The 14,924-nt window shown below is 41.6% G+C and overlaps 2 protein-coding genes and 1 long non-coding RNA gene across 5 annotated transcripts in view; 2 read left to right on the top strand and 1 right to left on the bottom strand.

Moving 5' to 3' along the window:
- Positions 1-14,924, top strand: part of LOC107626282 (putative disease resistance RPP13-like protein 1) — a 63,668-nt gene that overhangs the window by 6,631 nt on the left and 42,113 nt on the right. Inside the window, exon 2 of one of the 3 annotated variants that reach the window (XM_021116578.1) lies at positions 12,354-12,363. The exons of the other annotated variants lie outside the window; for them this stretch is intronic. Within the exon in view, the coding sequence (XP_020972237.1) occupies positions 12,354-12,363 (10 nt within the window). The remainder of the gene's footprint in view (positions 1-12,353; positions 12,364-14,924) is intronic. 3 annotated transcript variants of the gene reach the window in all.
- The window catches only part of LOC107626283 (putative disease resistance protein At3g14460), a 46,912-nt gene that overhangs the window by 30,386 nt on the left and 1,602 nt on the right, over positions 1-14,924 (top strand). The gene's annotated exons all lie outside the window — the stretch shown is intronic.
- Positions 5,293-14,924, bottom strand: part of LOC110269094 — an 11,887-nt gene continuing 2,255 nt past the window's right edge. The window contains exons 2-3 of the long non-coding RNA XR_002358179.1: positions 6,791-6,794; positions 5,293-5,307 (exon numbers count right to left, since the gene is read on the bottom strand). This is a non-coding gene — a long non-coding RNA (uncharacterized LOC110269094). The remainder of the gene's footprint in view (positions 5,308-6,790; positions 6,795-14,924) is intronic.

Raw genomic sequence — 14,924 nt, 5'->3', positions numbered from 1 at the left:
GGGGGGTTCCAGGGAAGGGAAGGGGGAGGGGAAGCGCCACTGCTCCTCCCGCCGCCGCCGCTGCCGCTCCTCGTGTTCGGTCACACTAACGGGAGAGGGGAGGGGTTCCAGATCTCACTCATACTAACGGCAAGAGACGAGAGGGGAAGGGAAGGTGCCAAGGTAAGGAAGGGAATCACGCGAGGGAGAAGGGAGGCCGCTGTCGCACTGCGCTCGTCGCCGCCGTTGAGCCGCCTCGTCATCGCCGTTCTGAGCTGCTTTGTCATCGCTAGATCTGCCACCGCGACGCTGACCGCGAAGAGAGAGAGAGAGAGAGAGAGAGAGAGAGAGAGGGATGCATGAGCTGAGGGAAGAGGAGGAGTGTCGCCGCCATCGCGCCAGCTGCCACCGCTGCCGTCCGTTGAACCCAATACCGTCGCCGGAGCTCCTCTGCTGCTTCGCGTCCTGGATCTCGTCACTGCTTGTTGCACGTCGTCGCTGCTCACCGTTGCTCCTCGCCGCTGGGTTTCCAATTCTGATTCAGATTAACTTTATTATTCTGCTTCTGTTTCTGATTATTCTGCTTCTGTTCCAATTCTGATTTTGTTAATCACACTGTTGTTGTTGACTCTGATTTCATCCTGGGTATTGATTCCATTGGTTTTCTTTTTCTACTTTTCTGTTTCTATTTTGATTCTGATTCTATTCCATTTTTCTGTTTTTCTGTTTTGATATGTTAAAATTTTATTACTTTTGTATTCTTCTTCTCTGTTTTGATTTTTTTTATATTTGTTATTTGAAATTTTGTTGTTGCTGTTGTTAAAATTGTAGTTAAAATTTTGTTGAAATTTTAGCTAAAGAAAAAGAAAAAGAAGAAATATGATTGTGATTGAGGTGAAGAACTGGTATTGAAATTGTTGTGATTGAGAAGAAGAATTGGTTATTTTGGGAAAGAAGGGGAAGGGCATTTTCGTCCGAAGGATGATTTTAAAATTAAGTTAAACTTTCGGGACCATTTTGTAGCAAAAAAAAGGTCGGGGACGAAAAAAATTTTCAACCCCTACCTTAGGGACCAAAATCATACTTAACCCAAATAAATATGAATAGATTCTTTTAGTGACACATAGAGTATATAACGTCTAGGAACTCAACAAAAATGAAATACTAATTACAGATCGTTATTCTTGAATAGAAAGGCTCACAATTCAAGTATTTGTTTCTGAAAAATATTTTTAGAAAAATGAAATGAATTTTGTAACTCAGTGACTAAACAATACATCTATAATCCGCATGAGACCATATAAACATTATCATAAAAATAATTTTTTTTAGAAAATAATAATTTATATAAATAAGTGAATCAATAAGGAAGTTCTCATACAGAAATCAAATCAAAAGTCCATACTTGGGTGGCTCCACCTCTATGGGTAGCCCTTTCCTCTTGTGTGTCCTAATAGAATAACAGATCTAACATGTGGCCTACATGTTAGGCTAGCAACACCCCTCTATAATAAATCTTCGATCTTTCAAATATATACGGTATCGAATCAAATCAAATAATACTTTTTCATAAGAAATCTTTTCTAATCATACATTTTTCAATTATAAGTAATTTCAAACACATTTCACAATTTCAAAGTCATTGAGTACAAACAAATACTTCAATGCTTCAAAAGTATATATTCGAGTAAAATCAAATGTTTTAAAATAATATAGGTTTAATTATTCTATTGGTCCCTATAGTTTTGTGAAATTTTCAATTAAATTCCTATACTTTTTTTCTTTTTAATTGGGTTCCTGTACCAAATTTTTTTTCAATTAAGTCCCTCTTAGTAGTAATTGGCTTAATTTTATAGGGACCCAACTAAAAAAAAAAAGAATTGGTACAGGGACCTAAATAAAAGAAAAAAAATGTAGGGACCCAATTAAAAAAGATTTGGTGCAAGGACTCAATTAAAAGAAAAAAAAGTATAGGGACCTAATTGAAAATTTTGCAAAACTATAGGGACCAGCAGAGTAATTAAACCTATAATATAAAGCTTCATCAAACATATATATAATCTCATATAAAATTTCTAATGTATGAGCTTTATAAAAATATTTTTTTGCAACTATAATAAATCAATTATTCTAATCAAATCAAAGTTCTTCAACAATAGCTTTATAAATATAATTAGAAACTCAAAATAGTATAAACCAAAAAGTTAACGGTTATAAATGTAAAGTCTACTCACAGCATGGTCCCAAGAGATCGAAAAGAATAAACCCGGAGTGCTAAACTAAAGGGTATGAAAGAGCGCAAAATTTGGACTGGGGCAGCGGCAACTCCGACAGCCAGGCAGAATAGCAAACGGGCACAACAGAACAGAAGCAACAAGCTAGTGGCACGCGGCAACAACAGCTAAAGGCAGAGTAACAACAACAACATCAATGACAGTGGTAAAATAGTGGTAGAAATAAAACAGAACAAGCAACCACTAACCAGGCTAAAACGGTGGTGTAACTGAACTGATAGAGATGCAGAGTGATTCTTACGGCGTTTTCAAAAGGGCAAGGGTAGTGGCGGAAGGCTCCAGTGAAAGAAGAATGGAAGATAGAGCACGGTCGGCGACACAGCAGCTCAGTCACGAGCTCCTTCAATGACGACAGTAACCACTGTGACAGCCCCAGCAGTGGCGCTGGCCTCTCTCTCTCTCTCTCACACACACACACACACACTTCTGGTTCCTCTCAAGCACAGCGACGGCGGTGGTAGTGACTCCTATCGGTACCGCCTCTCTCTTCCTCTCTTCTCTTCTTCCTTCCTCCGTCGTTCTCCCTCTCTTCCTTCTTTCGTTCTCACTATCCGTTGGAAGGAGGGTGTATGAGAGAGAATAAATGTGTGGGATTTGTTTCGTAATTTAGGGTTAGGGTTTGGTTTGGGAAAAAGAGGAATAAGGGTATTGTAGGAATTTTATATTCTACCCTTATAAAAAATTTCACCCTCGAAAATCGATATAATCTGTAAAACTTTACATGGTTTTAGCACTTTACCAAATATGAGAAATAAGTATAACGAGGTGCAAAAGTTACAAGATAGGTTCCTACTAAAACAATGCCGTTGACATTCCCCTACTCTGGCTCCCTTGACAACTCAGATATACATATATAGCACTCTTCACTTCGTTCATCAATCTTTTCAAAATACAATCTTGGTTCTGCATTACATATCCATGGTAGCAACCAGTCTTATGTCAAGTATTTGAATTACAACTTTTCAAACTTTAGCATCGATAAACTATGTCCTAAAAAACTAACGTATCGCTTGCTATATCTGGGAATCGCACGTGACATCAAAACAAGTACGAGTTTATTCAAAAGAATTCAAAACTTAGGCAGAGAAGAGCAAACATCACAGATGGTGTTCGCACGAACATGGAAGGATGCTTAAGATTGTAATTATGCAACGATGTACAGAAACAATGAAGTGTGTCAAAAAGAGAGTCAGTTGCATCTTAATAAGGAAATCTGAATAAAAACTTGGTAAAAACAATAAAAGAAAAGATGGTGTATTAGGTCAAAACAAGTTCAAGTTGAATCAAAGAATTACAAAGTTCACAAGAGATGGTCACTAAAATTAATAACAATGTTCACAAAAATTTAAGAGAATGATTAGGAACAAAATCAAATAGGACATCCATCAACAATGGTTAAAACTATGATAGAATCATTTCACATTCTCAAAGAAAAAATATGAGATGAACATTTTAAAAGAATTGATAAAAACATAAATGCTATCACGTCAAACAAATTCAGGTTGAAACAAAAGATGTAGGATTTATGAATTGAAGATCAATAGGAGTCAGGGCAAAGATTTTTTCTCAATAACCTTAGAGGATACTTAGGTGCACAATTAAGCAAGGATATTGTTCCGAGGGTTACCTGAAACTGTAGGTCGATCTCGGACGAGATCTTCTGTGCTGGTCGGAGCTGTTGTGTCCGACTTGTTGATGGTGGCCGGAGCCGCCGCGTCCGACTTGTTGGACTAGCTACACTGCTGATCCTTGGTCACCGGAGGGTGGGGGGTACCTGCAAGAGACTCCGATGCTTAAGTTAGCATGGGTATTAAACAGGTTTTATGTAGAATCAGAGTATGAGTTATACCTGGTGCTCCAGTGTATTTATAGTAGTGTGGGCTGACCTTTCTGATAAGATAAGTTAGTTATCTTGTCTTATCTTATCTTTATCTTAAGTGAAGTCAGCTTATCTTTAAGGGAACCGCCTTTATCTCTGTAGGCTTGAACTGCCTTTGGATTTGGGTTGTGTTCCTCTATTTGGACCCTTTACTGGGCTCTCCTGTCGATTTGGCCGATCTCTTTAAGAAGAGGTCGGATAGTCGGACCTGAAGAGGTCGGTCGCTTTGCCACCAATCATCCCGGGTTGGACAGTTCGACCCAGGGTATGAACAGTGCCCCTGCTTGAGCTCGGTCTTCTTTTTGAGGTCGAGTTCTTGACTTCGGTCCTTCTCTAGTGAAGCCGAACTCAAGCATTTTGTCGATTCCTTTGTAGAAGCTTTTGAATGTAGAACGTTTTTCTTCTAAAAGCGCGCGCTTTTATATCGGCGCTGTTTTGGGAATGCAAGCGGTTTTAATATCCGCATTTAATTGGCATTTAATTGCCCCGTTTCCCCTAACTTCTCTATTTTTTGAATTTTGCACTCAAGAAACGGTTTCTCTCCTTCGCCCTTTTCGTAACTTCTTCACATTTCTTCTTTCACTCTCTCACTTTCAACTTTTTTATTTTTCTGAAGCTTCTACCTGGAGTTTGCAGTTTCGTGTTTTAGCCTAGCGACGTTTGCTTTGTCACTTTGCTTTTTCGTGGGAGAAAGGGTGATTCTGGCTTTTGCCTTTCGCTTCCTTGCCTTTTTTCGCAGTTTTCTTCTCATTTCACAGGTTCGACTCTTCTTCCTTCCTTCCTCTACATCATTTTGTGTTTGTTTTGAGAAAGTTTGGATCTTTCTGTCTTTTTGCTGATCACTGCGTGTCTTGTAGTTTCTTCATTTGTTGCTTGATACTTGTAGAACTTTGCATGTTTGCGAATGCTTTTGTATTTGAAGCTTTGGAATGATGACTTTGTTTGATTCTGAAAAAAGTTTGCACCTTTGTTGTTTTTCCGCTTGCCCCAATTTGGAATTTCTGCTAAACTGTAGAAATGTGCTTTCCGCTGATAAACTGTAGGAGGGTGGACCTCTTGCATCTTTGCTTCCTTTGTTGCAGCTTGAAAATTTCACTTTGAAAATTTTATTTTTGATGAGTGCTGGGATGTAGGCTGTAGAAATAACTTGAAGACCTTGCTTGTTTATTGCCTCCATGGGATGCCCCGAGACTTTTTGTCTTAAGTCTTGGGGTTTTCCCTTTTTTGTTTATCCGCTCGTCGAGATGTTTTGCCCCCTGTCCGAGATGTTTTTAAGTAATCCATTCTTCTTTTCTTTTTGTAGGATTTAGTTGACCTCATGTCTTCCCGAAATAACGTTGTAGAGATGCCTTCCCAGGTCCCTGCGGGTATGGCCGATTGGGTGGACTCCATGGTTCTCATGTGTGTCTCGCTGGTTTATTCTGAGTTTTGTGCTCAGCTTAGGCAGTTTCATAGTGTCTGTAGTAATTCTGGTGATGAGAAGAACTACGAGATTGTTCCTCCTTCTTCTGACGAGAGAGTCTGCTTCTCGACTCGAGTTGTTGACAATCGCCCCTTCTTTTATGCTTACGATTTTTTCTTTGGTCAACTGGGTATTACCCTTCCTTTTACTCCATTTGAAACCGACCTGTTATGGTCTTGTAATGTTGCCCCTTCTCAACTTCACCCCAACTCCTGGGGTTTCATAAAAATTTTCCAATTGCTGTGCGATGGTTTTGGTATTCCTGCTTCCCAATCTCTCTTTTTCTATCTGTTTGTCTTGACTAAGCCCGATGTGGTAAAAAAGAAGTCAGCCTGGGTCTCCTTTCGTTCTACCCAGGGGAAGAAGGTTTTTTCCATGTTTGACGAGTCGTTCCGTGATTTTAAAAACTACTTTTTCAAGGTCTGAGCTGTTGAAGGAGCTTGGCCCTTTTTTCTGGATGAGAATGACGAACCTGCTTTTCCCTTGGAATGGCAAAAAGATGTGAGGGTCTCCAGGTATTCGTGGGAAATGTTGGATGAGGCTGAGCGAGCCTTTGTGACTATCTTGGAAGAACGCTAGGGTCAACCTCCCCATCTTGACACAAAGAAATTTCTAACCAATCCTTCTCTTCTTCAAACTGAACTGGGTATCTTGTGTTTCTTTTATTATCTTGTTTATGTTGCTTGTAGCTGTCCTTTCCGACTTATCCGACTTGTAGCTGAATTTTCTGTTTTGTTTGCAGAGGCAATGAAGAATAATGAATCCATGAAAGCTTACAAGAGGGCGCAGAGGGCGACTGCTGCCAGAAATGCTGCTGCCCAGGCGGCTGGGGAGGGATCCTCCCAAGTGCGCGAGAAGCCATCGGTGCAGAGTTCCGCCGGGGTGAAGAAGGTGATCCCTACACCCCGAGTTCGTTTGGTAGATCCTCACATCACCTCTGCTGCTCCTTCTGTTGCTCCTCCCAATAAAAAACAAAAGATTGCTGAGCCCTTTGACCTCGATGCTCCAGATTTTAATGCTATTGAATTCGTGGATCAACAAATCGGTCCTTATGGCACTCTCTCCATGGACGATGTGTCCATCCTTCATCACTTGGAATTCATGGCCCAAAATCATGTGAAGATGGCGTACATGTCAGCTGCCATATATTGGACTACTCAGAATCTCCCTCTCCACGCTACTAAAGCGTTTATGGAGGAGGCGAAACAGGAGTTTGATCGGATGAAGGTGCTAAAGGAGGAGCTTGAGACGAAGGTAGCCAAGCTGGAGAAGGACTTGAAGAATGAGGAGGCGAGCTCTCAGTCATTGGCGGCTTCTTTGAGGTTGGCTGAGGATGCAGTCCTGATGCACAAGGAGAGTTACCTTTCATCTTATCGGGAAGTGATGTGCCTGAGGGGGGAGCTTGACAGTGTTCGGGAAGATTATGCTGAGCTCCAAAGTCATCTCGTTGGTAGCGTGACTGCTGCTTATGAGAACTTGAGGGAACAAGTTCAGGTCATTGATCCCGAGGCCGACCTCACCCTTTTTAGCCTGGATAATATTGTTAGGGATGGCAAGATTGTCCCTGATGATGAGGGTGATGATGATGATGTCGTTCCTCCTGTGTCTTCTACCAAAGTGCCGACCTCTTTGGTTCCTCCCGCTGTGCCCGACCCGGATTGCTAGATCCTGAATTGGGAGGATGGAACTGTGGATGCTGTGCCGATCCAGACTCGCCCTCCTTCTCCTTGTCCTGATGCTGCCAAGAAGGCTCCTGATGCTTGTTGATCTTTTCTTAAAATTTGTATAGTTGGCCCGGTTTGTGGGCTTTTTTAGAACTCCTTTATTTATTTGCTGATACTTCTTAGTTGCTTATCTAGCAACTTTTATTTTGAAAAACAAACAATAGCTCGCTATCTTTTGATAGTAGTTTTTGGTGGCCTTTCGAGGCCTTATAACTCTGTAAAAAGTAGTTTTTTGACTAGGCATCTTTTCTGTTTTCTACTGATGTCGAAATCTTGCGGCTCGACCTCTTTGGGTTGTTTTTGTTTTGTTATTTGTAGCTTGAATCCTTTGAGGTCGGGGTTGTGGGGGTCCAACTTGTTTCTTTGGTTTTATTTGCTTTGTATGCTTTCTTAACGTTGGTCCCTTTCTAAGCTATTTTCGTAATCCTGTGTCTTGGACCTTTGCTAGGTCTCCTTCAGGGATTACTTATATAACTTGTTTTTATAGGAGTTCGACTTCGTTAGGTCGACCTCTTTCTAAGTTATTTTTGTAATCCTCTTTCTTGAACCTTTGTCAGATCTCTTTCAGGGATTACTTTGATAACTTTCCAGTTGTAGGAGTCCGACTTGGTTATATCGGTCTCCTTTAAGTTATTTGTAGTCCTCTTTCTTGGATCTTTGTCAGATCTCTTTCAGGGACTACTTTGATAACTTTTAAGTAGTAGGAGTCCGACTTCGTTATATCGGTCTCCTTTAAGTTATTTTTGTAATCCTCTTTCTTGGACCTTTGTCAGGTCTCTTTCAGGGACTACTTTGATAACTTTTAAGTAGTAGGAGTCCAACTTGGTTATATCGATCTCCTTTAAGTTATTTTTGTAATTCTCTTTCTTGGACCTTTGTCAGGTCTCTTTCAGGGACTACTTTGATAACTTTTAAGTAGTAGGAATCCGACTTGGTTATATCGGTCTCCTTTAAGTTATTTTTGTAATCCTCTTTCTTGGACCTTTGTCAAGTCTCTTTCAGGAATTACTTTTATAACTTTTTATTTTGGGCTGACTTTGTCATGTCAAGCCCTTCTAAGTTAAAGTAATCCTCTTTAATAGGGTTGGCCAGACCTCTTTCCAGGGTTTACTTATAACTTGGGTTGACTTGGTCCGACTTCTCAACGTCGGCCAGTCTTTAAGTTATTATTTTAGCAATCCGTAAGACCTCGTCAGGTTCTTTTTTAGATCACTTTCGATAACTTCTTACATTATTCTGTGTTCATCTTTGCCAATTTGTAGAAAGTGGTTGTCATCTCTAAATCGTCCTTTGGGTGAATCGCGTTTTCACCTTTATCGGACGGTTGTCTTTATCATGATCGTGCAGTGAAATTGTTTTTCACTTTCTGCCGATCTGTTGCTTTATAATCGGACAATGAATGCTTCAGATTATTGCGTCTTGAAATCTTTGTAGAATATCTAAAACATATTTTATTTAAAGGAAAAGTGCAAATATATACATATGGGATTGTCTGAGTCTCAACTTGGTGCCTCATTAAAAAACCTTTTCAGGAAAAAGAGTGCATCCAATGATGAGATCTTTTATCTTTTCTAACTGTAGTACCTTTTGAGGTTGCAGGCGTGCCATGACCTGGGAAGCTCTCGTCCTTCGAGTTCAGACAGTCTGTAATAGCCCTTTCCAAGTACTTCTACAACTCGGTAGGGTCCTTTCCATTTTGCTGCCAGCTTTCCTTCTCCTGGTCGAGTTATTCCGATATCATTTCGGATTAGGATGAGATCATTTTCTGCAAAACTTCTCGGCACTACCTTTTGATTATATCTGGAAGCCATTCGGCGTTTTAGAGCTTCTTCCCTGATCCGAGCTCTTTCTTGGATTTCGGGTAACAATTCGAGCTCTTCTTTCTGAAGTTGGGAGTTTGCTCCCTCATTGTAGTGAACTACTCTGGGCGACCCTTCTTCAATCTCTACTGGAATCATCGCCTCTATTCCGTATGCTAATCGGAAGTGGGATTCCTTCGTGGTGGAATATGGCGTTGTTCGATATGCCCACAGGACCTGTGGAAGCTCTTCTGCCCAGGCTCCCTTTGCATCTTGTAATCTCCATTTTAATCCGGCCAATATGACTTTGTTAGCAGCTTCGGCCTGCCCATTGGCTTGTGGATGTTCGACGGAGGTGTACTGGTGCTTTATATTCAAGTTGGCTACTAGTTTTCTGAAGCCTGCATCTGTGAATTGGGTGCCATTGTCTGTGGTTATTGAATATGGAACCCCGAACCTTGTGACAATGTTTCTATATAAGAATTTCCAGCTTCTTTGAGCGGTGGCATTGGCCAGGGGCTCTGCCTCGATCCACTTTGTAAAGTAATCTACCCCTAATATGAGGAATTTAACTTGTCCTGATCCCTGTGGGAAGGGGCCGAGAAGATCGAGTCCCCATTTTGCAAACGGCCAAGGCGAGGTCACACTGATGAGCTCTTCTGGCGGGGCGATGTGAAAGTTGGCATGTTTCTGACATGGTGCGCATGTCTTTACAAATTCTGTGGCTTCTTTCTGTAGAGTTGGCCAAAAAAATCCCGCCCGGAGTACTTTTTTGGCGAGAGCTCGTGCTCCGAGATGATTGCCACAAATACCGCTGTGTATTTCTTCTAGCACTTCCTTTGTGTTGGAGGTTGGCACACATTTTAGTAAAGGTGTTGAGATTCCCCTTTTGTACAGGATGTTGTTTATGATGGTGTAGTACTGTGCCTCCTTTTTTAACCTCTTTGCCTCCTTTTCTTCTGTGGGGAGCATTCCTGTTCTGAGGTAGTTGGCTATAGGGGTCATCCATCCTTGGTCCTGACTTGTTATAGTCAGGACTTTTTCCTCTTCCGAGATTGACGGGTTCTGCAATATTTCCTGGATGAGGCTTCTATTGTTACCCCCTGGTTTGGTGCTGGCTAGTTTTGAGAGTGCGTCAGTTCGGGCATTTTGTTCGCGGGGTATGTGGCAGATCTTATACTCCCCAACTTGTCCGAGCTGTTCTTTAGTTTTATCCAAATACTTTTTCATGGTGGGATCTTTGGCTTGGTAGCTCCCTATTATTTGTGATGTGACCACTTGTAAATCGCTGTAAATGTTGAGTTTTTGAGCTCCGACCTCTTTAGCCAGCTTCAAACCAGCTAATAACGCTTCATATTCCGCCTGGTTGTTTAAGGCCGGGAACCCGAACTTAAGGGAGAGCTCAACCTGGGTTCCTTGGTTGCTTTCTATTATTACGCCCGCACCGCTTCCAATTTTATTTGAAGAACCGTCCACGTAAAGATTCCATTCTGTGGGGGGTTTCTAGGGCATCTGTGAATTCTGCGATAAAATTGGCCAGATACTGTGATTTGATAGCCGTCCGAGCTTCATATTTGAGGTCAAACTCTGACAACTCAACTGCCCATTGTAGAATTCTGCCTGCTAGATTTGTTTTCTGCAATATTCCTTTTATGGGCTGGTTAGTTCGAACCTTAATGGTGTGAGCCTGGAAGTACGGACGGAGTCGTCGAGATGTTAGGATAAGAGTATAGGCAAATTTTTCTATTTTCTGGTAGTTCAGCTCGGATCCCTGTAGTGCCTTGCTAATGAAGTAGACGGGTTGTTGCCCATTTTCGTCTTCTCTGACTAGTGCTGAGGCTATTTCCCGACTCCCTACTATGAGATATAATATGAGCGGTTCTCCTTCTCGTGGTCGAGATAAGATAGGTGGCCGTCCTAAGAACTCCTTGAAGTCTTTGAATGCTTGCTCACATTCTGTCGTCCATTCGAACTGTTTTCCCTTTCTTAAAGTAGCATAGAAGGGGAGAGATCTTATCGCAACTCTTGCTAAGAATAGGGATAGGGCAGCCAATCTCCCGTTGAGTTGTTGTACTTCTTTGACACAGGTTGGGGTCTTCATGTTGAGTATGGCTTGACATTTGTCTGGATTTGTTTCAATTCCCCTTTGTGTGAGCATGAACCCTAAGAATTTACCTACTTCTACTGCGAAGGTACATTTTGCAGGATTGAGTCGCATGTTGTGTTTCCTTATGGTGTCAAACACTTGAGCCAGGTCGGATAATAATGTATCTTCGGTTTGTGTTTTTATTAGCATGTCGTCCACATAGACCTCCATGATATTTCCGATGTGATCCGAAAAAACTTTATTCATTAGTCTTTGATAAGTAGCTCCTGCGTTCTTGAGACCGAAGGGCATCACGATGTAACAGTAGTTTGCCTTTTGTGTTAAAAACGAGGTCTTTTCTTGATCTGGTGGATACATGGGAATTTGGTTGTATCCTGAATACGCGTCCATAAACGAGAGGTATTTATATCCAGAGGAAGCATCTACCAGGGCGTCAATACTTGGGAGTGGGTATGGATCTTTTGGACAAGCTTTGTTGAGATCGGTGTAATCGGTGCACATTCGCCACTTCCCATTCGATTTTTTCACCAAGACGACGTTGGCTAGCCATAGCGGGTATTTAACTTCTCTTATAAATCCGGCTTCCAGTAGTGCCTGTACTTGCTCTTCCACAGCCTGGGATCGCTCTGGCCCAAGCTTTCTTCGTCTCTGCTGTACCGGTCGAGATCCTGGGTAGACCGCCAATTTGTGGCACATTAGCTTAGGGTCTATGCCTGGCATGTCCGCGGCTTTCCATGCAAAGAGGTCGAAATTATCTCGTAAGAATTGTATTAGCAATTCTTTTAAATCTCCTTTGAGGATCGTGCCGATATTAGTTGTTTTTTCCGAGGTGTCCCCGATCTGAATTTTTTCTATCTCGCCCTCTGGTTGGGGGCGAAGATCTTCTCGTCGTTGAACTCCGCCCAACTCGATTGCGTGGAACTCTTCTCCTTTGCCTCTGATGTTTAGGCTTTCGTTATAACAGCGACGTGCCATCTTTTGGTCAGCTTTTATCGTGGCTATCCCTTTTGGAGTTGGGAACTTCATACATAGGTGTGGGGTCGAGACTATTGCGCCGAGTTGGTTGAGTGTTGTCCGACCTATGAGAGCATTGTAAGCTGAACTTACATCGACTACGATGTAGTCTATTTTGAGGGTCCTGGATTGGTCTCATTTTCCGAAGGTTGTATGTAGTGATATATATCCTAGTGGTCGAACCGGGGTATCTCCTAACCCGAACAGACTGTTTGGATATGCCTTAAGTTCTTTTTCTTCTAAGCCGAGTTTGTCAAAGGCCGTCTTGAATAAGATGTCGGCAGAACTCCCTTGGTCTATTAAGGTGCGGTGTAGGTTGGCGTTTGCCAATATGATGGTGATGACCATGGGATCGTCGTGTCCTGTGATGATGCCGGACGCGTCCTCCTTAGTGAATGTTATCGCTGGGATGTTGAGTGCTTCCTCCTCTCCTTCGACATGATATACTTCTTTGAGATACCTTTTGCGGGAAGATTTGGAGATCCCTCCTACTGCGAATCCGCCATGTATCATGTGGACATGTCTTTCTGGTGTCCGAGGTGATCGTTCTGTTCGCTCGGTATCTTCATCCCTTCATCTTTTTCTTTGATCATCGTCTCGGGTGGCCAGGAATCGATCTAATTTTCCTTCCCTTACCAATTTTTCTATGATATTTTTTAAGTCGAAGCATTCGTTGGTGGCATGTCCTCTGACTCGATGATATTCACAATATTTCTTCCGATTTCTCTTTGTATGTCCATGCATGTTTTGTTGAATCTTTCCATGTAGTTGCGGAGGCTCTCCCGATCTCCTTGCTTGATCCCCAGTAGACTGGGGGCGTGTTTAGCTTTATCTTTCTGGATGGAGAATCTGGCGAGGAACTTTCCGGCTAGATCGTCGAAGTTTGAGATGGACTTGGGAGGTAAGCTGTCGAACCATCTGATCGCCGTCTTCGTGAGGGTTGTTGGAAAGGCCTTGCAGCGAACGGCATCTGAGGCGTCGGTAAGGTACATTCTGCTTCTGAAATTGCTGAGATGATGGTTAGGATCAGTGGTGCCGTCGTACAAAATCATATCCGGGAGTTTGAAGTCTTTTGGAATTTTGGTTTTCATGATTTTCCTGGTGAGCGGATCCTGTTCTTTGCGTGAGCTTTCCTCAGGAGTGACCCGAGGGGCTTTTAATTTGAGATCGGCTTCTAATTGCTGTAATTTTTCTTCCAATTCTCGACGTCGTCGTATCTCTCTTTGTAGATCCTTCCCGATTTCTCGTTGTTGTTGGGTTTCTTTTTCAAGTTGCTTCATGCGATCTTGAAGTACTTCTATTGCCCCCGGGTTTGCTGGATTTTTGTCTCCATTGGACTCCGGGGTATCCGCGTTTTTGTGCGGCGTTCTATTTTCTAGATCTGAATCGTGATTGTTGTCATGGTTGTCCGCCATGGTGTTGGGATGACTTCCAGGTTTCCCGGCAACGGCGCCAATGTTCCGAGGGTTACCTAAAACTGTAGGTCGATCTCAAACGAGATCTTATGTGCTGGTCGGAGCTGTTGTGTCTGACTTGTTGATGGTGGCCGGAGCCGCCGCGTCCGACTTGTTGGACTAGCTGCACTGCTGATCCTTGGTCACCGGAGGGTGGGGGGTACCTGCAAGAGACTCCGATGCTTAAGTTAGCATGGATATTAAACAGGTTTTATGTAGAACTAGAGTATGAGTTATACCTGGGTGCTCCAGTGTATTTATAGTAGTGTGGGCTGACCTTTCTGATAAGATAAGTTAGTTATCTTGTCTTATCTTATCTTTATCTTAAGTGAAGTCAGCTTATCTTTAAGGGAACCGCCTTTATCTCTGTAGGCTTGAACTGCCTTTGGATTTGGGTCGTGTTCCTCTATTTGGGCCCTTTACTGGGCTCTCCTGTCGATTTGGCCGATCTCTTTAAGAAGAGGTCGGATAGTCGAACATGAAGAGGTCGGTCGCTTTGCCACCAATCATCCCGGGTCGGACAGTTCGACCCAGGGTATGAACAGATATGCATAAACAAAAAGACAAAATCAACAATAGAAAAAGCAAAGCAAAACATAAATGAAAAAAAATATGACAACACATTCTGGAATAAACAACTTAACAGTCATAAAAAAAATAAAAAACAACAATTGTCACGTCACAAAAATTCAGTATGCTTCCTTTCTCTTTTTATAGAAATCTTAAACTAAGTACATTTGAGATTATTATCATAACCTTGGACATTAAGTAATTGTGCCAATATAAAATTTGATATCTCCTTACTCTAAATAGTAGATAGATTATGTAAAACAAGACGAAAAAATGTAAGCAATCATCTCATTATCCTCTAAGCCAAAATTTACATGTACATTTAACTTATCATTATTGTAAAATACACTCAAATATTTTCATATGATCACACATTTATGACTTAATTTACTAATAATGCACATGTAAGATAATGAAAATAAAACTAAAATTTAACGTAATTACAATTAACATAAACTAACATTAGTTATAATAACTGCTATTTCTTATTTTGTCTAAATCTTCAAACATAATTTAGGTTTCAGCATAATCCAAACACAGCAAAAAAATTTTATGAAATTAGTATGGGATCATATTTTTCGTAAAGATGAAACACCAAAAAGAAAACTCATTCATAAATAACTAACTGAATTTAAAGTTCAT

The sequence above is a fragment of the Arachis ipaensis genome, chromosome B02, assembly GCF_000816755.2.
Source record: "Arachis ipaensis cultivar K30076 chromosome B02, Araip1.1, whole genome shotgun sequence".
Classification (NCBI taxonomy): domain Eukaryota; kingdom Viridiplantae; phylum Streptophyta; class Magnoliopsida; order Fabales; family Fabaceae; genus Arachis; species Arachis ipaensis.
Note: the sequence above shows the minus strand (reverse complement) of the source record. Positions and strands in the feature narration are given on the sequence as shown.